Genomic DNA, 27,146 nt, shown 5'->3' on the forward strand with positions numbered 1-27,146 from the left:
GGGTACTGGTTAGTTCATATTGTTGTTCCACCTATAGGGTTGCAGATCCCTTTAGCTCCCTGGGTACTTTCTCTAGCTCCTCCATTGGGGGCCCTGTGATCCATCCAATAGCTGGCTGTGAGCATCCACTTCTGTGTTTGCCAGGCACTGACATAGCCTCACAGGAGACAGCTATATCAGGGTCCTTTCAGCAAAATCTTGCTGAAAGCCAAAATTTTTAAGAGAGAAAAAAAAAGTATGTATAGGGTAGAAGCCTGAATCTATGCAGAAAAGAAAGAGCAGCAATGGTGTGGGAGTAAAGGTCAAATGAAGAAGTTAGCCATCTTAGGACTGGGGAGATGGTCCAGGAGTTACAGAGCTTGCCATACAAGCAAAATAGCTATATACATGTAATGCACATTAAAATGTAGATCGGGGGGGATGGAGATGTGGATTAGAACTTAAGAGCATGGGTTACACTTCCAGAGGACCTGGCTTTAATTCCCAATATCCCCATGATGACTCACAACTATCTGTAACTCCAGGTACAGAGGACCTGATGTTCTCTAAAGGCCTCTACATGTACCAGACATACAATTCACACACACACACACACACACACACACACACACACACACACACACACTCCAATGCAAAAATAAATAAATATTAAAAATGTAGATCAGGCATGGTGATTTCTTGCAGGGACAGTCTTGGGAAGTGAAGACAAGAGCTTCTGAGCACTCATACCTGGCAAGATTAGCCATATGGGAGCCCTAGGTTTGACTGAGAACCTTCTATCTCAATAAGGTGAAAGAGCAATTGAGGAACGGTCTTGAAGACAGTCTTAGATAACCATCTCCCAGTAAGTACTTACACCTTATATGTCTGTGCTCATAAACATGCAAAAATACATGCACTTATACTATATACATTGGAAATGAAACAAAGAAAGGTAATTTGTTATTCATAGCTGATTTAACAAATTATTATTTATTCAAGTTAATGGAAATAATACTTTAAGCCATCGGTAATATTGTGTGTGTAGCAGTATGTGTACTGATGTATGCTTACATGTTATTGACCAAGTGATGTGAATGGCAATAAAACATGAAACTAAAGTAACACAGAGCTCTTTATGCTAAGGTCCTTTATTCTACTATGAGAGTTGTGTTATAAATTATTCTAAAGAGCTATTTTATTATAAACCCTACTATGGAGTAGACTTGAAAGGAGAATTGAAGTAGTCTGAAATTGGCCTGGATTAGTAACAAATACATAGTATAAATGTAGGAGAACCACTTAGAAATGGGTAAAACAAAAGCCCTGTATAAATGACAGTTTTTTTGTCATTGGATTGTGACAACAGGATACTATGGTCTGGGAAGTTTATAAGAAGTAGAAATTTGTGGCCAGATAAAGAGCTGGTACTTGTTGGGTGGTCTAAAGATCTGTGTGTGATCCCTGGAAATGATATAGAAATAGCAGAAGCAAGCTGTCCTGTGACCTGCACATGTGTCCCATGGACAACCTGCATTTCTCCTAAGGGAATTAAGTAAGTTGAGAGGTTAAATAGTAAAAAGAAAAAGAAATTCATTTCTCAAGAGGCTGAAAGATAAAAGCTCAGGCATCTAGCTCAGAGATGGTGCCTGGCAATGTGGATGGGATAGAGAGTCTCTCAGAAGGACTCTGCTTCTGAAACATAGTCGTCCTCCAAGTCTACTGTCCTAATACCAACACCTTGAGAAGTAGTTTATTAAAGATGTTTTAGAAAGTTTACTAATTTTCAGTGAATAACAATAGTCTTATAAGTGACGTAAATGCAATCATGGGCATATTTCATTGAAACCACAAAAGGCAGATAAACTGTGTAAGGGACAATAGGAACAAATAATCAAACAGAAATTAGTAGAAATAACATAGACATTAATTTAACTTTACCAGTGATCTCTTTGCTTATTAACAACCTAAGAGTGTTAGCTAAAAGACAGAAAAAAATCCAGAATGAATGCAAAGGACAAGAGCTAGGTACACATTGCCTATAAGAATCTCATTATACCTACAAAGTTACATACAATGTAAGCTCCAAGGATACTGAGTGATATACCTGCTTGTTATGAAAAGAGGAAGCAGAAATATTAAGTGGGGCCCATTGTGGTTAAATGTTCAGGAAGTTACTGAGAATGCTGCAAGTATTAAATAGCCTACTAAGTAGAGAGGAAGTGTCAATTTCCCAAGAAGAAACAGTCATCCTTAATGTTTATGTGTTTAAGAAAATATTCAACATATATGAAAATCTGACATACCTGTCAGAGAAAATTAGGCACATCAGTTATATTAGTAGGCTCTAATATTTCTTGGTCATGCATGCATAGTTAGCAAGTAGAAATTAACAAAGAACAGAGTTGAATTAAACAGCACCATCAGTTCAATGAATTTAATGGCATCTACTCAGCACTTTATCTTCCAATCGCATGTAATGCATTCTTCTCCCCTCAAGTGTTAAAATACACCAAGACAGAACCTATTCTGAGCCATAAAACATACTTTGTAAAATTTAAAGTATAGGGGGCTGGCAAAGCGTCACACAAGGGAAAGTACCTTGTTATTCAAGTCTGGTGGCCGAATCTTGATTTCTAGAACCAATTTAATGTTGGAAGAGAGAGATGACCCCACCAATGGATCCTTAGGTCTAGACATGTGTGCTGTAGTACATGTATACCTACAAGTATACATACACGCACATATAGTCAAAGATGGTAACTAAAATTAAGAAAAATTAAGTGTACAGTAATCAAATAATATCTTCTCTGAGACCATAGTAGAATGCACCTAAAATCAAAATTAGAAAGATGGAAAAATTTCCTCCAACTGCTGGTATTAAATGATATATCTACATAATACAAGTAAGAAGTATAGCCAAAATTATGAAAACATTTTAAGTGCCTGCAAAAGAAAATACAATGTGTCAAAATTTGTAGGCTGTGGGAAGAGCTGTGCTTAGGGGAAATTCAAAGCAATGAGCATGTTTATTTGAAAGGAAGGGTCTAAAAAATCAATCATTTATGATTTCACTTTAGAAAATGGGAGATAGAAGAGCAAATTAAATCTAAATCAAGCAGAATACAGAAATAAATATCAGAGCAAAACCCAGTAAAATTGAAAATAGAAGATCAATAGAAAAAAATCAACAAAACCAAAAGCCAGTCCTTTGGAAAGGTCCATGCTATCAATATGCCTCCAGCCTGGCTAACATGACAAAGGAAAACAGACATGTATTGGTACTACTAGATAGAAATTGGACATCACTAAAACATTTAGGAACAGTTAAAGGATAATGAAGGAAAACTTTAACTCTCTGCCCATAAATCCAATAACCTAGGGGAAAAGGGCCTATACTTTGAAAGACAAAACTTGTTAAATTTTATACAAGAGGAAATAAACAACCAAAAAATGCTTATATAAAATTAAATTATTGAATTGATAAATATGAATCACTATCAACAAAAAGAACAGAATGAGATGTGTTCAAAGGTGAATTCTATATAACTTTTAATAGTAAGAAATGGCACCATTTCTTCACAATTTTCCCACACGATAAAAGTAAAGAAAATATTTTTCAAATTATAATGTTAGGGTTATACAAGCTAGACAAAGGCACTAGGAGAAAACTGTGCAGCCATATTTCACAAATATAGATGCCAAAATCTTAAATATATTTATATATTAAATATCTTAAACAGATATTAGCAACTGATTCCATCAATACATCTGAGTCTTGAAGCAGTGACATCAATAAAACAATAAAAGATACATCAAATGGCAAGAGGAATTAGAATCATGTCACAGATAAGATAGTCATCTACATATTATATACATATGTCATCTATATATTATATATAATCTGAAAGAATCAATAACAATCTCCCAGAACCTTTAAATGATGAAGGAGAGGTTATTTACTTCTTATGTATCAGCAAAGTACAAATGATATCTGAAATAACAAATTTCACTACTTCTGTTTGCACTCAAAATACTGAATTACTTAGGCTTACTTCTAACAACATACAAGGGCTATGAAGAATAACTGCAAAATCTGGTGGAAAAAGTTGGAGAACATAACAAATGGAGACATTGCTTATGTTCAAGTACAATGGATCTCAACAATTTTAATTTCTTCCATCTCAATTGTCAACTAAAAGCCTAGGATGCTATTTTGTGGCCAACAGCAACATGTTCTTAGTTTACACATAAAAGCAAAGAACCCCCAAAAGCCAACCCAGTTTTTAGAACAAAATCTGGATAACTGATATCATACAACCCCAAGACATATTCTAAAGCTGTAGAAATCAAGAGATGATGGTAAGTGGTAAAAGAACAGACAAAAAGATCAATAGAGCAGAATAGAGAGTCCAGAAATAGTCACAGAACAGTCACCCAGCATCTGACAAAAGAGCAAATGAAGTAAAATGGACCAAAGGTAGCCTTTTATCATATGGATACCACTGGATATTCACTGAAAGAAAATGAATTCAGATGCAGGCCTTGTGCTCTGCAGGAAAATTAACTAAAAATGGATCATGGTTCTGAAAGGAAAAATACCTAACTTACAGAAGATCACATGAGATCATTTCTAGATGACCCAGGATATAGCAAAGGCTTTGTGGGAACAGCTGCAGAAGCACTGTGAATAATTGTTATCTGAAACATACCAAGCGGATGAAAAGAGAATACCTGTCAGAGCTAATGATACACTTTGATACAGAACAGATAAAACAACCCTTAAAACTCCACAAAGAGAAAAGATGCCACCAAATCATAAAATGAACAAAAAACAAATACCTTACTCAAGAAAATATGCAAGTCACAAGTAAGGAACACATTACATAGATGCAACATTGTATCTTATTAGCACATTTTGAATTTAAGCAAACAAAAGACAGCACATGCATATGCAGAATACTAAAACCACCACGTATTAGTACAATTGGAGAGGAAGTAGATGATCTTGGTATAGACACTTGCTTATTTAGAAATTCTCTGAAAGGTAAATAGTCTCATGGTAAGATGGGGACAATGTACTTCTTGGTATTTACCCAGATAAATTTAAATTTTATGTCTACAGAAACACCTGCTGATAGATGTGTATAGCAAGTTTATTTATGAATGCAAAAGCAATGAAGTAATCAAGAGAAGCTTCCGTATAGGAATGGATAAGTAGCTAGTTACATATGGAGGGTGGCATATTATACTGATGTTACAAAGAAGCGAACTATGAAACCGTAAGTCCTAAAGTGACCTTAAATGGATACTAGTAAGTGACTGATTCTAATTTAAAAAGGAATGGACATAACTTGAGGACAAATACATGACATTCTTGACAAGACAAAATCTTGGTGACAGGAAGTGAGATGCATGGCTGTCAAAAGTTAGAAAGGAATGAAGGATGACTATGGAAAATGTAGTTCTGTCCTAAGGGTAGTTAAACCACGCTATAGGATATGAAGATGGTCTCCATTTATTTGGCGGTAGGCTTTAACTGTTAGCTTGATACACTCTGGCATCACTTACAAAGTGTCAATGAAGACTGACTAAATTAGGTTGTCTGTAGGGAATATATTTATTACATTGATGTAGGGCTTTCCATGGACTATGGGTGGTATTATTATTTGGGTGGAAGTGAGGAGTGAGGGAGTGTTGAGCTGAGCATGAGCACCTACACAAATTGCTGTATGTTCTAATTACAGTTATGACCTGAGCAGTTGTGTCATGCTCTTGTTGCTGTGACCTCCCTACAGTGATAAACTACAACTCTGAGTTCTGAGCCAAAATGAATCTTCTCTCCCCTTCACTGCTTTTGTTAAGGTGTTTGGTCATAGGTTTCCAAAAGGACTTCCTCTATTCCTGCTGTTGCTGATTACCCCACAGACATCAGAACCTGTGTCTTTAGGCTCTAGCACTGACTAAGCGCCAAATACGCTCAATGAGCCTTCCAGGATTTCAACCTCAAGCTGTGATTCAGCCTCATCAAATGGACAAATATGGGGTTGTTGGCTTCTCTGGTATGAACAAAAAAAAAACCTCTTTGAGAATATATCAACTGCTAAGACATATAGCCTCAAGTTCCACGGCTTTACTTGGTACTCAGCATCTCAGACACAAATGACTATTGTTACAATTTCAATGTATATTGACAAAATTTGCTCTGGGTTATTCTTTACTTGAATTTTTCCTTTTGTTGTTCTCCCCCTTTTTATAATTGTCTACTAAATACTTCTACATTTTCCTTCACAATATTTTTACTATTTTCTTGATAATTTCATATGCCATGTTTTAATCATTTTCAGTCCTTTTCCCCCTAGCACTTTCCCAGGTCACACCCCATTTTTAGCTACCCAACTCCCTTCCTCCTCCCTCTGTCACCCATAAAGTCCAACTTGTGCTGCCAATATATTTTTAGACAGATAACCTTACTGTGGAGAGAATGGTCACCTTACCAGAGTGACCACTCTTACAGAAAACTGACTGGCCAAGAGCTTTTTGGTGAGGGGTGGGACTTCGTGTTCAGATCCCCTCTCCTTACTGGGATTTTGTCTGACTTAAGGCAGCACAAGTCTTATCTATGTCATCACAACCTCTTGAATTCATGTTATCTGTCTGCTGTATCTAGAAGACACTTTTTCCTTGTAGTCATTCACTGCTCCTAGCCTTATAATCTTTCTGCCTCCACTTCTTCAATGACCCCTGAGTCTTGGGATGGGTGCAATAAAGATTTTCATTTCATTAGGTGATGGATTTTTTTTTTCAGACACAGTTGTTTTAAGGGTTTTAATACTATGCAATGCACTACTCATCCCTTGGCTTTCCTTTCTTCTTGTGAATTTAAATGTATCCCACAAGAGCTCATACTAGAAGATGGATTTTTGACTGTTCATCTTGCTAAATGATTTACTTAAAATTTAGTACCAATACCAGCTGCATTATAAGGAGTAGGTGAAACTCTGTACTAGCTGGTGGATAATGACTGAACTACAGAACTACATTAACATCGAGAATTTCATGCACATGACTTATTAGTCAATCTAACATGTTGAGAAGTTCTAATTTTCTGACCCAAAAGAGCATTAGGGGTAGAACTGTGTTGGGGAGTATTCATCTGATAATTAGAACCATTTCTCTGGTAGATTCCTACTCTGTGGTCTCATTCTCTTAATGATGCTTCCAAGTAAACTAATACTTTGAATCTGGATGACACATAAAACTTAAGACAGTTTAAGGATGGTATATTCTAGACCCTGGAATGTTATATTGAATAATGTGTGGAATCAAGGTTTTACCTTAGATTGGTATTGAAGATCCACATATCTTTTACATATATAGCTTTACAATGGAAATAACCACAGTTTCCCAGACCCTTCTGTCGTACCCAAATAATTCAATAAAATTAATTAAGCCCAAAGACCAAGATATATTATCACACAGAAAAGATCATGCTGGAATACAAGCTTATCTACTACTGAACGAGGTAGACTAGATCAAGGCTTAATCTCACATGTAGCTGCTGCAGCACAGTGACATTACAGACCACGGGGAATAAATAACACTGGGGTGAGCCAGTGAAATTGATGGCAGATTGGCTGTCACTCTTCCCTTTCTACCTGCTTCAAGTGACTTTTATCCACACACATTCTGCTTTATCACAGACCCAATTCAACAAAATGTATGTGAAGCTGTGCTGTTTGGTTTCTAAGGCATCCTTCATTTCTAAAGAACCTATATCACATAAAGGTTTATTGAAAAAAATATATAATATATACACACACATTATATTTATTGAAACATCTTACAGTGAGCACCTTCTGTGCCCAGTTATAAGAGGTTCTATTTATAGCGTGCCATCATCATATAATATGTTGTAAGTCCAAAAGTATCAGTTTTTAAGCAAACCAGAAATATATTAGAATATCCCTACAATGAGTCTTAGTTAGCTAGGCCCGCTCATCAGATAACTTCCAGCAGTATTCTTTTGCTTATCTTGGCCTTTGGCCTGCTGATTGGTGGAAGATGGCATGTACTTAAAACTAAGGCAAGAAATACGTGGCATATCACTGGGATAAATAGTTGAATCACGTTTTCTGAGTGCATGCCTGGGATAAAATCCTGTGAGCTAAACATAAAAGTGATAAAACATTACTCCAAATACATATTGACAGACTGTGTTTCTTCAAACTCTCCATACATAAAGCAAAAGTGATTATGTGTGGGCACTTACATTTTATTTTATTTTATTTTATTTTACTTTACTTTTTAATTTTATTTTATTTTTGGTTTTTCGAGACAGGGTTTTTCTGTGTAGCCCTGGCTGTCCTGGAACTCACTTTGTAGTACAGGCTGATCTCTCCAACTCAGAAATCCACCTGCCTCTTCCTGTCAAGTGCTGGGATTAAAGGCACAACTCCTGGCCTGGGCACATACATTTTATATGCATGTACCCAATGACATAGGGAGCTTTCTTGCTATGACTTGTAAAGGCGAAAGCACTCAGGGAGAAAACTAACACTTTCTAGATCTCATGACAGGGGAGGGGACACAACAAATACTAAAATTTGCTGTGAAAAGATCATAACAACGGAAACAGAACTTAACGGAACTTAAGTAATCCACTTACCCATGAGTGTCACAGAGTAAAGGGAAACACCCCAGGTCTCCTTGTAATGGAACACAAGCTAATCTATTCTTATCTCACATTGCCTATAAAGATGTGTTTGTGTGGCATACTGGACTTAAGGGAAAGCTCTTACTGCTTATTCAATGATGTGACTTTTGTTTGTGCCACGAGTACAGACTGAAGCATATAGTCAGACCGAGCCTCTTCTTATGTTATAATTCCTTTGATACTTTGTTCAGTAAGTTTTCTTTTTTTTTTTTATTACATATTTTCCTCAATTACATTTCCAATACTATCCCAAAAGTCCCCCATAACGCCCCCCACTTCCCTACCCACCCATTCCCATTCTTTTGGCCCTGGCATTCCCCTATATTGGGGCATATAAAGTTTGCAAGTCCAATGGGCCTCTCTTTCCATTGATGGCCGACTAGGCCATCTTTCGATACATATGCAGCTAGAGACAAGAGCTCCAGGGTTCTGGTTAGTACATCATGTTGTTCCAACAATAGGGTTGCAGATCCCTTTCTTAATGTATCATTCTAACATTACAGAAGGCTGTGATTGCTGTTCTAGAATTCTTTGGCTTAGTATTTGAACCTATAATAACAGAGGTGGAACTTATTGACATTATGAACTTGGTCTGGATGTTATTTTTTTTAAATAAATACCTAGTACTAGATACTTAGTGTAGTGCCAAAAGCAACTAGTTGAATTAGTTGGCTCAAAAATATGAGTCAATTTTTCTGTAACTTAAACTATCCCCTCCATTGTCAACATGATGCGTAGAATATAAACCTTCCCAGGCAACTCTTGTAATGAATGTATCTACAGTCTAGAAATTGTGTATGCTGCAATGAATACGAAATCAGAGGCCAGGGGTTGTTATGTAACTCCCTTCCCATTAAACAGAAAACCAATTTACTTAATTGCTTGTGCTTAAGGGCAGTGTCATTTCATATGGCTTACTGTTTTATACCATGTGAGAATATTAAGTTACTAATGGTACAAGTCAATAAAAAAATTCATAGGCCATGAACTTTCATGTGATGGGAAAAAAAGGACTTGACAAAGGATGACATTAATGTCTCAATCTTTATGTTTCAGACAGTTGACTCTTCCCAGAGATGACTTCATTTCTTTTGTTCAATCCATCTGTGTTGTGTCAATCAAGAGAGTTAAATTATATTATCAACCCAAATGTTCTTAACTCTGAGTTTGTCTTACACAAGTAAAAGCTATCCAGTTGAGCCTTTGAGCATTTCTGCACATTTCCATCAAATCTCTTTGGATTTGGAGTGTCTCAATGAATATTTATTTAGCATTAACTAACAAAGAGTGTCTTGTATTAAATAAAATATAACAGTAGATTATGATCCAGATGATAAATCACAACCATAATTTTGTGACATGGCAGAGGTTACCAGTGGTTGAAATTGAATTCTTCATTTAAGAATTTAAACTCAGAGAACATCTGTAGAGGATTCTTTTCCAAATTGGATAATGGGTCATTATGAAAGGAACTGGAGGTATTTTATTCCTGTTAGTCCTCTTTACAACCTGAGGCAGTATGATTAGGGATTCAGAATGAAGGAAGGGAGCTAATTTAAGAATGTTTGCATGTGTTTTTTCTGTTGTTATGAAATGTGGGAGAGATAATTTTCAAGTGGGTATTTGAAGCAATGGTAAAAGGAATACTGAGTGCTTGAAGTAACTGAAAACATTCTCAAAGCCTAAAACTAGGGAGAATAATTACAAACTTGTTCTTTTTAAACTAAATAAACCCAGATGACAGAAAACAGGAATGGCTATCAATCTATGCTTACATGTGTTATCTAATACCACATTAATTATTTTTCTTATATTTGTTTGAGTTTCTTAGGGTTATCATAACAACATCAACAACATAAAAGTCCAGAGTGGCTTAAGACAACAGACATATTCTCTCCCAGTTTCTGTAAGCTGCAAGTGTGCAATAAAGACACAGGTAGGGCCATGTTCCCTTCTGAATCCTTAGAGTAGGTGTCTTCTGACCTTTCCCATCTCCTGAGGGTTCCAGCCACTCATGGCTTTGTGAGGAGATAGCTGTCTCTAATATCATACGACATTTACTCTTCCTTGTCTGTCTTTCCATGATTTTCTCTTCTGTGTCTATCTGTCCAAACTGCATTATTTTCATAAGATCATCATTTATAAGAAATGAAGTCCCATCTTGGTTTATTCAGCCTTTCCACAAAAGTCCTGTTTCCCAATCAGGTTATGTTAAAATTCTGGACTCTAGAATTTGAAGATATCCATTAGGAGGACAGACATTAGCCATGAATAACATCACTTGAAGTAGCATATAACACTGAAACAAAACAATGCTATATGTACATATGAATATATTTAGTAAGAAACATTTTTCAAATAAATATACTGAGTTGGCCATTGTGTGGTGTTTGCTTTATTGATGCCTAACCCTGTAAGTCTATAAACTCAAGACTCTGATTTGAAATCTCTCAAAACAGAATGACTACCTCCAGCATCAGTGGACAAATCAACAAGCATGTTGGCCTTGCTTGATGGGGCTCATAGACATTCACCCAGCCTTTGGTTAGCCTTGGTGGTTCACTATGAACTCATTTCTTTCATTTTTATTAAATTTATTTATTTACTTACTGTACAACCCCATATCTGCCCTCTGTCTCCTCCTAGTACTGGTGAAGTTGTGGAGAAAGCAGAACACTCCTCCAGTGCTGGTGGGAATTCAAACTTGTAAACCACTCTGGAAATCCATTTAGGGATTTCTCAGTAGATTGGGAATAGTTGAACCTCAAAACTCAACTATACCACTCCTGTGCATATCCCAAATGATGCTCCATTCCACAAGGACACTTGCACAATTATGTTCATAGCAGCTTTATTTGTTATAGCCAGAAACTGAGAACAACTTACTTGTCTCTCAGCTGAAGAGTGAATGCAAAAAATGTGGTTCATTTACAAAACACATCATGAATATCACAGGGAAATGGATGAAACTAGAAAATATCATCCTGAGTAAGGTAATCCAGACTCAAAAGGACAAACGTAGTATGATCTCATTTCTTAGTCATTCTTCAACTAGTGACTTCCCCTTTGAAATCTATACTCTTTCTACCATTGACCTACCTCAAATGTGACAGAAAGGAAGAGGACATCTGAGAGCATTTGCTCTTTAAGGACAAACAGATCAGTTCAGGCCTTGAAGCTCCACTACCAATTCTTCCAGTGACTTATTACAGAGAAACTTATTACACTTTCCAAATCCAGAGTTTATATGTGTAAGAACTGAAGAATCTTACAGCTAATGCCCAGCGAAACAGCAAAAACTGCCGTGATTATCCACTATGGTATCTAGATGAATCGCTTGGTAACCCAAAGCATCCTTCCATTGCATCAGAAATTGCCTGTTCAAATATAAGACACAAAGCATACAACCCCAACAAAGTTATGCAGAATAGCAGTTAATATAAAAGGAACATGAACCAATTTCAATTGGACTTATAGATTGAAGGAAATGTTCTCAATTATTAGGGGTTAGCAAAAACAAAATTAGACCAGACTAGAATCCAGAAAACACACCTACCCACTTGATAGGCCTGATGTTTTTGAGAGGCACAGGCATATTCAGTAGAAAGGATATGAGAAAGGTGACATAACTTACCCCACCAACTTTCTCAAAGTGAGATCCATCTTTCTTAAAGTCTGTAAGGACGCCATTGAAGTACCAGGCAAACATTATGTCTAATAGGGGATCATGTTGAACCTGGCAGGGTAAAATGATGCTCTCACCAACGGCAACGTCCATGTTGGAAGGTGCCAAAATTATTCTCGTTGGTTCTATTGGAGAGAAAATTTTAATAACAAATTATTAGTAAACAAAACTTTAATGTTGATGCAAGCAATTTTTCATAAGTAGATAGTTCATCTGAGTTAGAATGTGGATGTGTACAATACACCTATGTGATTAAAAGTAATCAAGATTAAAGTGGTATAGTGATACAAAATTATATTAAATTTTATGGACCTCATAATTTTTTCCTGGGAAAATTAAGAAACATGAGTTTGTAGAATACACACACACACACACACACACACACACACACACATATATATATATATATATATATATATATATATATATATATATCTGAAACTCACTTGCAAATATGCTCTATTAATGACAAAATCAATTAACCTTAGCTTCAGATTTGACAAAAATTCCACGTTATGACAAACCTACAATGAATAGCAAATGTATTCACACCTGAATCCAAGTAAGCTCATACTTTCCTTGTTTACAGACTTGGGAAACATACCATGGGAAAAGCACTATGCCAGGACACTGGTTTACGGCTGTTTTCCTTCAATGCTAACATCCACCTACACATAATCCCCTATCGCCATCATATTTCTTCCATTGAGAATTAATTCAACTTCTTAGACCCCACCTTCCCATGTTTCCTACACCTTTTTACCCTGGACAACAAAACTCATGAAAGAACTGTTCATATATAGAGAATAAAATATCTTAGGATGTTATCTCTTCAAACCAGTAGAGTCAGGCTTTGGTCTCTCATCTGACCCAGTCCCATCAGGGTCCCCCAAAAACCTTGGGTTGTAATATCCGATAGTGAGATTTTGGTCTTTAATGCTCTGACTTCTCATTTGCCTTCCCTCTGCTTTACATGCTCTCTTCCATCTCATGTCCTCTTAGTCTCTTCATACTGTGCCAAGAGCTCAGCTTTCCTCCATCTCCCCTTACAAGGTCTCTTCTGTTCCTAAAGTTTTTAATGTAAAATGGGTTGAGCTGTGTTGTTGTTGGTTTTTTTTTAAATAGTATCTCATGAACATATTAACTACAGATGAATGATATTATTCTCGTGGCTTCAAGTACCAAACTCGATATAAACAACTGCTGAGTTAGTAGTATCTCCTCCTGATCTCTCTCCATTAAGTTTAAACTCTCATATTCCATGACATTCTCAGCTTCTTAACTTCATTGATTACCATGACTTCTTTTAGAGCACAAGTAGAATTCAATTCTGAACAGGGCGATTCAGTCCTAGTCACAGGGTTTGGCTGGTAAAATGTAAGTAAGGAATATATGTAGGACTCATGGACTGAAATTTGAAGAACTAGTGGAGAATGTGCTAGTCTTCTTTCTCTGTCCATGGTGATATGGGCACTGGAATTCACTGAGGTTTTGTTAATGTTTAGTCTGCTCCATTGAGTAAGCCTAATATGTACCTGATGTTCACCATGCCCAGACTGACATCATAACATCTGTCCCTCCTGAAGCAGTACAAACACAGTGCATGCCAATGTAATGATGTTGACAGCCATTTATTATGCTGTTTAGTAAAACACCGTACAGTTCCTTCCTTCCTTCTTTCTCTCCCCTTCCCATTCCTTCCTTCCACTCCATTTCTTTCTCTTCTTCTTTCAGTGCAGGGGTCAAACCTCAGAGTATCATGCTTGCTAAGTAGTATGTTGTAAACTTTTCCTTTATTCTACAACTTGAAGTCATTCTGGATTCTTTTCTCTTCATGAACCTCTCATCCAATTTACCAGCACCTCCTGCTTTGTCTATGCTCAATATATGAAGCGACCAATACCAGCCTGTAGACTCTTGCCAAGCACACCTTTGGCTACTACAGGTCCCTGTCACCTCCTGTTGTCTTCATGGTAAATTCTTCAGATCTCTTCCATCCTCTTGTCTTGATTCATTCAGGATCTTCTCAATAGTGAAGTTGTGTGAAAATCACACACATGGGCTGCCATTTCTCTGCTGAAAACAGTTCATTGGCTTCTCTTTTCAGATCAGACTGAAAGTTGAAGTCTTAGCAAGTCTATACTCTGTCTACTCAACTCTCCCTAAGCAATCAGCTAACACTTTCATCCTTGAAATCTGTGTTCCATGTTCCATCCAGACCAACTAAGCGTATCCTGGTTTGCTTGTAACTTACCCAATTCCCTCACTCATTTCTACTTTTTAAATTGTTTGCAGTTCTTCCATTTTAATTAATCTCTGAGATCTTTTTTCTTCCCTCTGTGCTCCTTCCTGTGGTAGGTTGTAATGTGCATGGGGTAGTATCTTTGCTGATGTTTCCTTGACATAACCCAAACACCTGTCTCATAAAATGTTCATTGTTTTCCTTGAAAGGATAAAAGAACAAAATATACTCCAAACTTTAAACAAATCTCATTAATATCAAAAGTTGTTTCATGACCTTGAACTTCTATAGAAAAGACCAATTATAATCAAACATGAACACTCAAAGCTCTAACATAAGGGCACAAAGTAAAGGTAATCACAATACATTACATCTGAGTTTCTTATGGCCCAGGATGCCAGCAGAGTAGCTACTGCGTCTAGCCATGTTTCCTGTGCTGTGACAAATATACATTTAGGTATATCACACTCTAGCACTCAAACCAAGATGGGTCCTGACTTTACAGTGTGTACTATGCAGTGGGAGAGACATATGTTCAATGTCTTCATTTTTAAATAAATATTGTTTGGGAATGCCAACATTAATATAACACATGTTGATTAAATCCATACACACTCCCTCTTGTGACCTACTTCTATACCTCTCCATCCATTCTCTCCCTTACTTTCCTGCACACTGTTTAAACATGCCTAGTCTACCTAGTGCTACCCATGCATGGATAGATGTTTCCCCTTTTCTCTAATGAAATACACTTTACCCTGGAGTAAAGCAAACTAAGAAAAGCACGCACCTGTCACAACCAAATGGGTTGTGCCATTTGCTTTCCCAAACTGGTTTTCTGCTGTGCAGGTGTAGGTTCCAGCATCTGCCTTAGTCACATTTGTGATTTTGAGTCCTCCATCATTTAAAAAAGAAATCCTAGAGTAAACAGAAATTAGAACAACAGATGTGCAATAGTCACTGTTTGCATATAACTGGTATATATATTTTTTTCAGAAGGCGTTGCTTAAAGTAGTAATTTAGGGTATAGTCCACCAGTCACTAGTTTCTGTGAATTGAAAAAAAGTAAAAGGGATTTACATAAACACACAAAAGTATACCCAGTTAAAACAAGAAAAGATAATCTACCAATTAGAATTTTACTTGATGTTTATATTTATCCTAGTTTAATTCATTGCTATCTCACATCTAATTATAGGAGTGTTTTTAGTAAATAATTATGAAATATTATATATATATGATAAATTTACCTTTACTTTCAAACTATATATATATATATATATATATATATATATATATATATGGACATGCTTATCTTTAATTATGAACTAGAATAGTCACATTTAACAAAATTAAAAATTAAAAATATATATATATGGTCATCTGTGAGGTAGTGAAAAGAATTTCAGTCACTCCATGGGGGTGGATCAGGAGCCTCTGCTCCAACTTGTATTCTTAATGAAAGTCAAAAGAGTGTCTTACATGTAATGTGCTGGGATTACTTTGTGAATAAGATGTTATCCTGGTGATTCATATAAAAAATGTTAATCTTTAGAGACACAGACAATAAAAAAAAGACTAAGTAAATGTGAGGTCAGAATTGCTGGGAAGCACTTTGAAAAAGAAAGAGGGGGTTATATAAAGGGGGGATTGAGTTAGATAGCATTTCTAAGAGGAAGGGTTCATCAGCCCTGAGAAGGAAGAATGGGACACATTTGTTTGATACCTATGTTTTTATTTTACATGTCTATTTACAATTAAGTTTCCCTTTTCTGAATGCCTAAAACCAATACTAGGCCTTGCAGTTCACATGTAAATGTCTCCTGTTTTTGATTCTTTATAACTTTAAGCTTGTGTGTGGGACCTGTGTAAATGGCAAACAAACTTTTTCAAAAGTTTGTAGTCCAATGGCAGCATGGCAGCATATGCAAAACAGTCAATAAATGTCTCCAACCTTGGGCCTGTTCAATAAAGCATATAGAAACAATGGTGAGGATATTAGATAAAGAGGAAAAGCTCAACCCAATCTCTATGTACTATTATACACACTATATGCACATATTACACTACATGTGCAATATTATTATATGCACATAGGTAAATAATGTCACTCATTGGAATCTGTTGGGGATTGATACTAGGAGACTCCTCGTGGTATCCTGGACTCATATAAGAACGTGTACAAGCCGGACGTGGTGGTGGTGCATGCCTTTAATCCAAGCACTCGGAGGCAGAGGCAGGCGGATTTCTGAGTTCAAGGTCAGCCTGGTCTACAGAGTGAGATCCAGGACAGCCAGGGCTACACAAAGAAACCCTGTCTCAAAAAAAAAAAAAAAAAAGAAGGTGTGCAACCTATATAATTATATACTTCACTTATTCTAACATATTCTTAGGCCAGTTATACTTAATGCAATGTAACTAGGATAAGAATAAATATGTCCATTGCTTAGGGAACAAAGAGCTAATGAACTTTGTACATATCCAGTACAGCCTTGTTCAGAGAAGCTTCTTATTGTGGTTGGTTAAAGTAAATAGACTCTTTACTGTCTAAAATGCTGAAGCTAAGCAACTATAAATATTCAGCTTTAGATGGAACATCTATTATTAAACCCATGTCACCCTGCCATACCCTAAGCTCAGAACACATGAAGGATGAAGAAAAATAAAGACTATTAGAGCCATAGCAATTGGAGGAGTGCTGTGAAATGTTCTCCTCTAGACATGATATGGTGTTGCACACACGGACTCAGAGCAGCTAAGTTAGAAATTCTAGTTAGAACATGGAAGACCTTCTATGTCCACAAACCATGGCTAACCATGATCAACCATGATCAACCATGGCAGTTGATCATTGCTAGGGGAGGGAGAGTCTCCTCTATTCAGAGGTATGGACGGTGATAGGTTCTCCAAGCCGTAGTGGAGATATCTTGGTCATGTGCATACAGAAAACACTAGTTGAATACAAATAAATGGATGGAGGCTACAAAGTTTATTTAGTAGTTAAGTACACTTATGGGTCTTTATAACAACACAGGTTTGGTTATGAACACCCATACAGTGGTGGCTCACAACAATTCATAGTCTTAGTTGTCTTCAGAGACCTCCTCTTCTGAGAAAATCAGGCATGTGCATGGTATATATTCATTCAGACATACACTCATATGTGTAACATATAAGATAAAGATTAATTTATCATAAAAGGATCAAATGAAATTGAGAATAAGATGTGATGGGGCTCTAGAGGGAGTTGAATAAGGGGAATGGGGAATGCATTTGATGAAGGTACATTACACACATATGCATTGAATTTAAACAGAGTAAAATTTAAAAAGCAGCTTTTGCAACGTTTCTTTTTTCAAAAAATATGGTTATTTTACATTATGTGTATGGGCATTTTGCCTGAATATGTCTGTGCACAGCATAACACCTGGAAGAAGGCATGAGAAGCTCTTGAACTGGAGTTTTAGATGGTTGTGAAGTTACACGTAGATTATGTGAGTCAAATGTCTGTCCTCAGCCAAAGCAGCCAGCGCTCTTAACTGCTGACCCATCTCTCCAGCTACATCATTTTCTTTTTTAATATGCTGTTTTGGAAGTGGTATGAATGCAAAGTTTGCTTACATGGAGTACCAATAGAGTCTGTTGCACACATATAAATACTCATTTATATTCATACATGTATCCATGCACACACATACATATATGTATGATATTGTTTATTATTGTGTTATTTAAGTATCAAAAAGGATGCAATAGAAGGTAGGATAAAAAGAATTTAGAATCGACTTAGCTGTGGTTAAGAAAACAAAACTATGCTATTAGGGCAGAGATCAACAGAGATGGAGAGGATGAAGATGATGGGAGGAGCAACTGAGGGCTGGGAAAAAAGACAGTGAGAACTTCCACAGACAAGAGACATAAAACATGGGAGAGAATTCAATCAAGGACCCCATCACCAATTATTCCGATCACTAATCATTTCAGTTAAAAAAAATGCTAGGGCATTGCTCCAACTGATTATAATTATTGTTGTTAAAAAATGATTTGCTATTTCTAACATGTAAAGGAAAGACATTAGTCAAGAGCATCCCAAACTCATGTAGGCATTTAAATGGGATAAAATGCAAGTACTATGAGTCCTAAGAAGGAGCTAAAAGAGAGGCACAAGATACCTCGAATCTACTACTTTGGAAATTTGTCAATCTTAAAACAGAATAAAATGTCTCTTTTCAATTTAGTAAACACTGAGCTAAAGTTTAGAGATTAAGTGATAATTAGTTTTGGTTATTGTTTCATCCTATAAATTTGCACATTTCTAACGCCAATGTACAGAATACTCAGACATAAAAAAAAAAAATCCTTTGTGTTTGTCTAGTATGTGCTGTAGCTCTTGTTTGCATCCCAAAGCTATGAAAAAAATAAGAATGAAGCTAAATAAGTAAAGAAATCCTACATCATGTTTTGTGCAGTAACTTCAATTGAGCAAAGCAATCTGCATGGCCTTGCCGAAGTGAGAGGGGATTCCAGAGGCAAAGCCTAAGGTCGTAGTCACCACACAAGGATCTCCAAAACAAACACATTGACTTTCACAGAATGCAAACTCTGCGTGTATCATAAAAATTTAAGCTAATTGGATATTTTCTTCCTAAATTGGTTCTTCTAGTAAGTTCTAAAAGGCCCACAGGGCATTTGGCACAACATAAAAATAAACAATATTCAGTAAATGGATGGAGTAATTGTTTCTCAACAGAAACCCTTCAATAACCCACGCTTTTCTACAGAGACTCAAAGTGAAAATTTTATACCACTTCACTATAAATGAAATTGTCTTCTAAGCTTTCTGGGAACAGGTTTTTCTGAGAATGGGTAGGACAGAAAATGTAGATAACAACAAATAACTGTATTTTGAACAAAAAAAAAGTAAAATGAAGATAGATGAGATTAACATTCTGAAAAGTGATATTGCATCCTGTTTTGAAAAATGAGAACTAAAACCATGATGGCATTTAACGTCTAGATTAGTTTTATAGCACACCTTTATGTGTGTTTTTATTGGCTTTCATTTTGTAGTAAGAGGTCAGTTATTTCATTTAGCTTTGAACAGTTTATGCTTAGTTTCAGTTAAGGAGACATGATTGCTCTACACTGCTCTAATGATCCATGATGCAATTCAGGGATGGCATTGAATATAGGACTTACAAAAAGAAAACAAACAAAAAAACCCCGTTTTCTCAAAATGTATACTGTTGTCTAGGAAACATTGAACTGCATTTTATGTTGGCATTTGAACACCTGTAATAGCACAGTATGCTTTCAAATAGAAAAAGGATGGAGCCTTCTGCACAGCAAGCAGAATTTCTGAAAATATTGTTTTCCCTGGTCTATGATTGGAGTATTACAGTAATTTATTCACCTTGAGTTTTAACAAACACACTAAAGTGAAAATTTTGTCAGGAAGTACATCTCAGTGGAGATGAGCTCACATGAGATCACAATGATTAAACTGCTGCACAGAAAATAACAAGGCTATTTTGGATAGCATTTTCTGAGTGCACATTCCACAAGATGGAATGTTTACAATTAGCTGTAGGAGAAAAGTTTTTTGTAATGCATTTAATACAGGATTTATAATGACAGTTAAGGAAAGCAAACACATATTGATGAAAGCATATGAAAAAATATGTGTTAGAGAAATAAAAAAGCAGACAGTACCTTTGCCCCAACATACTCAGCAAAATTGTTCCCTCTTGGGCTCAAAGGTCTCCCACAGACTGTCTTTAGAAAATTAGTATTATAGTTACTTTCCTTTACCTGTACCATTTGGGCCTTTCATCTTTAGAATTCAACAGTATTATTTGAGGGATCCATTAGACAGAAAAAAAAATCTTTCAGGAATGAATACAGAATGGGGAAGACTCAAGAGTTATTCATCCTATCACTGAGTGGGCATGGACCTGGAAAACAGTGCTTGGCTATTTTGCATGAGGTACTTCCCAGGCAGCAGGTCTCTGAGATCCTGATGATAACACAGCTTATAGAAACATATTGGTGTATTATCATGACCTTGTATTTATAAGGACATGGTCAACAATCTGGGAACATTTCCTCTACTTTTATTTAACCTTTCCAAATACAGATCACTTTGAGATCTACATTTGGAACTGAGCCAATTGTGTTGAGTCAACTGTTTTCTTCTAAAAATGAACCTAAGCCCATAGAAACAAGTGACTCAAAAGGTACTTCATTCTAACTAGTAACACTGTACTTGCTCAGGCCAAAATCATTTTGTGTCCTTTTACAATGGGATATCTATAAAGATTATAAATAATACCCAGATATATTGAAAAAAGAACACAGATTTGAACAAATGATATATGAAATTGTCTGGTGGCTTATGTATTAATAGAAAACTTCAAAAAAGATTACTAAGACTCAAAAGATCTCCATATTAGATGCTATTCTTCTGTACTTCAGCAATGAGTCTAATCAATGAAAGTAAAAAATCAATCTGTGAGCCTCATTATTCTATGTACATAAAGATGATGTAAAATTGCTTAGGAGAGCAAGGATGTGCTATAAATACTTCATCTGGAATTAAGGAGATTTACATGTTAGCACATGTGAAGAGCCACAGGGCATCTCTGTAGCAAGATAAGATCTGAAGATACTATATACCCTGGCCAATCAAAGATAAAAGGAAGTCATTGAAAAAATTGAACTTTGCGGTCAGGGTCTTTAATCAAGAATGAAGAGAGAGGCACATTCTCTAGGAAGGGCTTGGAGAATTTTTCTCCTATAAGTGTCTCTCTACCCTGAAATAATAGTTACACTCAATAATAACATTGAAGCATAAAAGGCTCATGGTAAACACAAGGGGAATTCCATCAAGTCAATGGCCTCCAGGCTGTCAAATTATTTGACTTGGTCCAAATGGGGACTTACTTTTTGGACCCAGCATTGATCTATATTTTGGGGAATTCTCTTTCTCATTTTATGCAGTCTTGATAGGACTACAAATTATAGTGATCTGCTCTGATAGCTGAGGGATAGATAAAGGACAATAAGTTCTGTTTTCCGAATTATATTGAATACCAGTTGCTTTGGTGTTGTCTTAAAATACAATCAGATTAGGTTAGAAATGGATCACAAGGCTTTGCCTTACGAACAACTTTTCAACAACTTATCGCCAAGCATACAACTTACAAAGAACAGGTTTTTAATATGTACAATTTCAAGAAACATGTTTCCTCAACAAATACCGAGTTCAAACATAATTTTAATATAAAGGAGGTACAGCTTAATCAAACATCAAGTGTGCTCTAATGACTATGTATCCTTCTATTGAATTCTTGTCAGATAGAAGCATTTTGCCCCACTATGTCAGCATCAAGGTCATCATCTTTTATAGATATCTATCAATATTTAAGTGGTGCATTCACATCTTATTCTGTGTCTCTAATATTCTTAGAGCAGAAAGGTCTTTTAGCACTTAAGGTATTTTGAGTTCCCTCTGCATAGTACAGATCTATGGGTACACACAACAGTGTTCATACAACTAGCAATAATGCAAGTCTTCTAAGATTCTATGGGCATTAAGTTAGAGAGCAAGTCTACCACTCACGTATGCAATCAACATATATGTTTGGGAAGTCTTTATGTCATATGCTTCAGTGATAAGACTTTTGAGATGTGCCTTGCTGGCTCTTTTCTTTATCATAATTTTATACATGTCACAATTGCCACCTTGAAATTTTCCTTGCAGAAAAGCAAATCGTTAATATTGTTTCACTCAAGTACATGAAGATTGGGTTAGCCATTTGCTCATTCAGTTAAACACTTTAATCTGTTTTCTAGGAATAATCTGAAAAACAACAATCTCAATGTTCAGATGTTCTCTGGCCATCTATTATGTCTTTATAAGAAAGGAACACAAGTATTTGCTTCTCTTCAATTTTCAGTGCGGGACCTCTACATACACCTGGAGTCCTGACTCTTGAGTTTATATTTGAAATCTGAAGATGATTAAACATATATAAGTAAAAACATTTGTGGAAAGTTAGCTAATGAGGTGTGGTGTGTGTGGTCCATTTATTGCACCAAAGGTTAGAATCATTTTTTATATTTGAAAATTGCCTCTGTTTAGTGAGAAGAAAAAGAAGCTTTGGAACAGCTTATACATTTAGCATGTTCACGGCTGGAACAATAGTGTGCAGTGTTGTCTCCACAAGCATCACCTGGATTTGGATACATGTATTTCTTGTCTAAGCAAGAGTTGTATATCACCTAATAATATTGCTACATCTCATATGGGTACAACTATTTGAAATCATAACCATCACCATCCCCAAGACCCCCACACACACACACACACACACTTCTGATAGATTTGTGGCCATCCATCACCTAAGGGCAATGACCCAAGTGCTTCTACATGTAGTTGAGGCATCCCTAACACCTCAGACCAAGACAATAGGAAAAGGGATTTGACCATAGTCAGGTAGGCTCAAACAGAGTTCTCCATGCTAATGAGGTACCAAGATCTCCCTAGGGCATGCCAGTAAGTGTCCCTTCCCAGACATTATCCCTTCCAAATGGTATTTAATCTCAGGCCCACCCTGAGAAGTGGGGTACACAGTCTTACTCATCCACTTTCCGCCATGACAATAAATGTCTTAAAACCATGGCCTGCCTCTTTTCATCGTGATCCGCCTTGGGGAGCCATGGAAAAAGCCTTTGCCTACAGAGCCACAGTCTAGCCTTCCATAGAAAGCCTCTTTGCATTCCCAGCCCAACCTCCACCAAGCCTGCCCCACTCCCTCCCTCAAGCCAGTGACAATCCCCATGGAAACAGCTGGAGCTCCCCTTTCTCCCGCCCTGGGCTAGATGCTGTCCCCAGTTCACAGACCCCCAAATCTGTTCTCAGCTCTTCCATAATTCCTAGTGGCACCTGGATGTCTAAGTGCCTGAGAATCCTGGCCTCATCTCAGACACTCAAGCCATCTCTGGATTCCCACACTTCAGACTGTACTTTCCCATCCCGCAGTGCAGTGTCTGGGTGTGTCCCTATAGCCCAACACCCTCCACAGCTCTGTGTGGGATAAGCACAGTCAAATTCCCCACATCTGCTTCCCAAGCATGGTTGCTGGTCCACAACCCTACAGGTATTGTGACTATTAATACACACACACACACACACACACACACACACACACACACACACACGTGCGTGCATAAGTACACATACATTTCCTTTGTCCGTTTGTCAGCATAAAGTTTGGTGTCAAATTTCTGTACTTACAATAAGGAATAAAAACATGGGCCTACGTTCTATGAACGAACTGCAGACATTCATCCTCTGGGTACTTAAAACTCAAACTAACACCAACCTAAAAAGACTTCTACAGTAGACCATGCTCTGCAATAGCAATCATGATTCTCTGGTAAGGATTTAGAAGGTCCAAATAAAACATAGGCTAGGAAAGTGGAAGTATGGCATAATTTTCTGTCTTCAAATAGTCACCAATATGTTCACTCTGTGTGTAGTGTGCGTGACAGTGTGGGTACTTGTGTGCCATGATGCATCATACATAATGGTCCGAAGGCAAAGTGGATATGCAGCTTTTCCTACCTTGCTTGAGACCTGGTCTCTCTTCCTGTTCACATCTGTGCACATGAGTGTGGCCAGCCTGTGAACTTGGAGAGATTTCTTTGTTTCAACGTCTTACTTCCCTATATGTGCCCAGATATTAAAAAAATTCTGTTCTATTGAATTTGACTTTTTGTTTAGTCTTTCATATAATATATTCTGATCACCATTTTTCTTCCCTGCACTTCTCCCAGTCCCTCCTCCAGTCTCCCACCCCAACTACGAGAACCTTTCCCTCCCCCGGACTCATGCCTCCTTCTTTACTTTTCAGAAAACACCAGGCTGCTCAAGGATATGAACAAGATACACTAAGACTAGGCTTAAAAACCTTCACAACACAGTAGGGGGGGGGAGGCCTTAAGAACAGGCCTTAAGTCAGAGACATCCCCAGTCTCACTGTTAGGAGTCCAAGAAGGACAACAAGTTACACACCTCTAGTTCATATGCAGAGCACCTAGCAGAGACCTAACTATACAGACTCCTATGCTTCACTCGGTGATTCCCTATGAGTCCTGTGTAGGTGATTCTGTGGGCTGTGTTCATGGATTCCTCAACCCCTGTGTCTCCTACAATTTTCTCACTCCCACTCCCATCTCCTGCAGGGTTCCCAGAGCTGCAAAAAGGGGACCAATTGGAGATGTCCAGTTAGTCTCTTGACTTTCATATGGGCTCTTAACTCAGGTTGTTAGACTTGCACGGGAAGGGTTTTTACTCAGGATGGTATCTTCCCACCTCTTCGGTGCATACTTTTCCATGTTGCAAAAATGTTTTGAGAGACATAAGTTAAGTAAATAAACTAGAAAATACAGAGTTATTCAAACCAGATGAGGTCATAAAGAAATAGTAAATACAATGGGGTATAAGGTTTTGTAATTATGTAAACTAGGAAAAAAAACTATTAAATTTTAAATTACTCTGATTTTAACAATCAAATTAATTAATAATTATTATGGAAATAAAGTACCTAAAGCTTGCATTGTGTTATATCAAGTTATTTCTTTGTTTAAAATTTTCTACTTTAACAAATTAGAAAAAAAAATTGATGAGAAAGCTTGAGTTTGATTCCCAGTGGCCATAAAACAGAACTGACTACTGCAAGGTGTCCCTGACCTCAATGGCCATGGCATCTGCAAGTACAGGTGCACCCCCCCCACACACACACACACACAGCAAAATGTAGATGTGAGTTAGAAAAAAATCTCTTTTCAAAATGTAATAAAGTTTTACATATTCTATCTCAAGCATATATTCCCCCCTCCGTTACAGGATTCTAGAAACAAAAAGGGTATTTTTAAAAAAATACTTTAAACCTCTACTTACTACAGAAACAGCGTCATAATGAATTTATGACTAGACCAGAACTGGAAAACATGCATGAGCTCATACAGCAGGAAACCGGCCATAAAGCAGTAGGGTTTTGTTTGTGATGGTTTGTTTGTTTGTTTTGAGCTTGCTAAGCACTGAGAAAAGTATGCTGATGGACTAACACAGGAACACTGAAACAACAACGTAAATTATGAATAATTTTCTGTATCTGAATATGGAAGATGGAAATAATTACTCCCTAAAATGTTTGTTTCCATTTATAAATGTGTGGTAGGCATGGGATTCACATAACCATGCTTTAGAGTGAGTACCTGAGCACACATCCACCTGTCCATTCACCCCCTCCTCCCTCCATGTAAATGTGCAGAAAGAAGAAAATACACTAAATCCAACACTGTTCATATTTTAAACAGGTGACCTAAAAGAGAAACCCACAAAATCAATTTTGTACATTCCCAAGAAATAGTTGCCATCAATTAAATGAAGAATTATGAGTTCTTTTAAGATATGGGAAGCCACCCAAGAAAGAATAAAATTAACTTCAACAAATATTTGTTGAATACTTACAATGCACTGCATGTTTTCAGAAATACAAATGTGAGTAAGAATTAGAGCCTGTGCTAAAAAAAATTGCAATCTAATAGCTGTATCCATATTCATATAATTCATGCATAACCAACCCTAAAATATAATCAGTGTGTATGACAATTTACATCAGGGTTGCAAATCCATCAAACTGTACTTGCATAACACATAATATTCTATTCTCAACTTCTAGTACTTTGCCTCACACCAAGCTTCCTGTAACTGCTGCTCTGATTATCAGAGTGTGTCTCCTAATCAGATTCACTGCTTCCCTTCTTCCTCCACTCAGTGTTCTCTAAGATACAGAAACACACTACTATTACTGTCTAACTCAAATGTCTTACATTTTAAAAGTCCAATATCTTTTCATGATTTACAAAGATTCCCATTGCTGGAATTCATGCACTAGGTGTCCTATTTCATGACTCTCTCCTTGAATATGTGTCCCTTTGTTACATGAGCCTTACCCTTCATTCCTCACAATCCAACCTTATTTCCATTTCAAGGCCTCTGTTCTATTGAATATTTCTCCTGAAAGACATTTTTTTAACTCCAGAACTTATTTTTTTAAACTTATTTCATATTTCATCTCTTCCTTGTGAAAGTTCTGTGAAGAGACATATCTTTCTTCTTTGTGCTAGATCCTCAAGCCCAGCACACGTGGCATATGATAGGTATTACAGAAAGCATTTCACAAAGTTGGGCACGGTGCACTTTCCCATCCCATAGGCTTCTCTGGAATCAACTTCTTCCCCCATTCAGAGATTTGACAGTGAGTGAATGGACCCAGAATGCGGCCAGGGTTGGAGAGATGGATCAGTAAGTAGTAAAGTGTATAGTAACTTAAAAGTGCTTACTGTTTTTACAAAGGACTATGGTTCAGTATCCAGCACCCATATGGTATCTCAAAACCTTCCATCTGCCTCCCATCTCTCTAGTTCCATGAGATCTGATTTCTTATCTGATC

The 27,146-nt window shown here is 36.9% G+C and overlaps 1 protein-coding gene across 5 annotated transcripts in view; it reads right to left on the minus strand.

Moving 5' to 3' along the window:
• Cntn3 (contactin 3) overlaps positions 1–27,146 on the minus strand; it is a 354,817-nt gene that overhangs the window by 56,161 nt on the left and 271,510 nt on the right. For all 5 annotated transcript variants that reach the window (XM_029478975.1, XM_021164805.2, XM_029478972.1 and 2 more), the window contains 2 exons: positions 15,413–15,540; positions 12,330–12,505 (listed from right to left, as the gene is read on the minus strand). In XM_029478975.1, the coding sequence (XP_029334835.1) occupies positions 12,330–12,505; positions 15,413–15,540 (304 nt within the window). The remainder of the gene's footprint in view (positions 1–12,329; positions 12,506–15,412; positions 15,541–27,146) is intronic.

The sequence above is a fragment of the Mus caroli genome, chromosome 6, assembly GCF_900094665.2.
Source record: "Mus caroli chromosome 6, CAROLI_EIJ_v1.1, whole genome shotgun sequence".
Taxonomy (NCBI): Eukaryota; Metazoa; Chordata; class Mammalia; order Rodentia; family Muridae; genus Mus; species Mus caroli.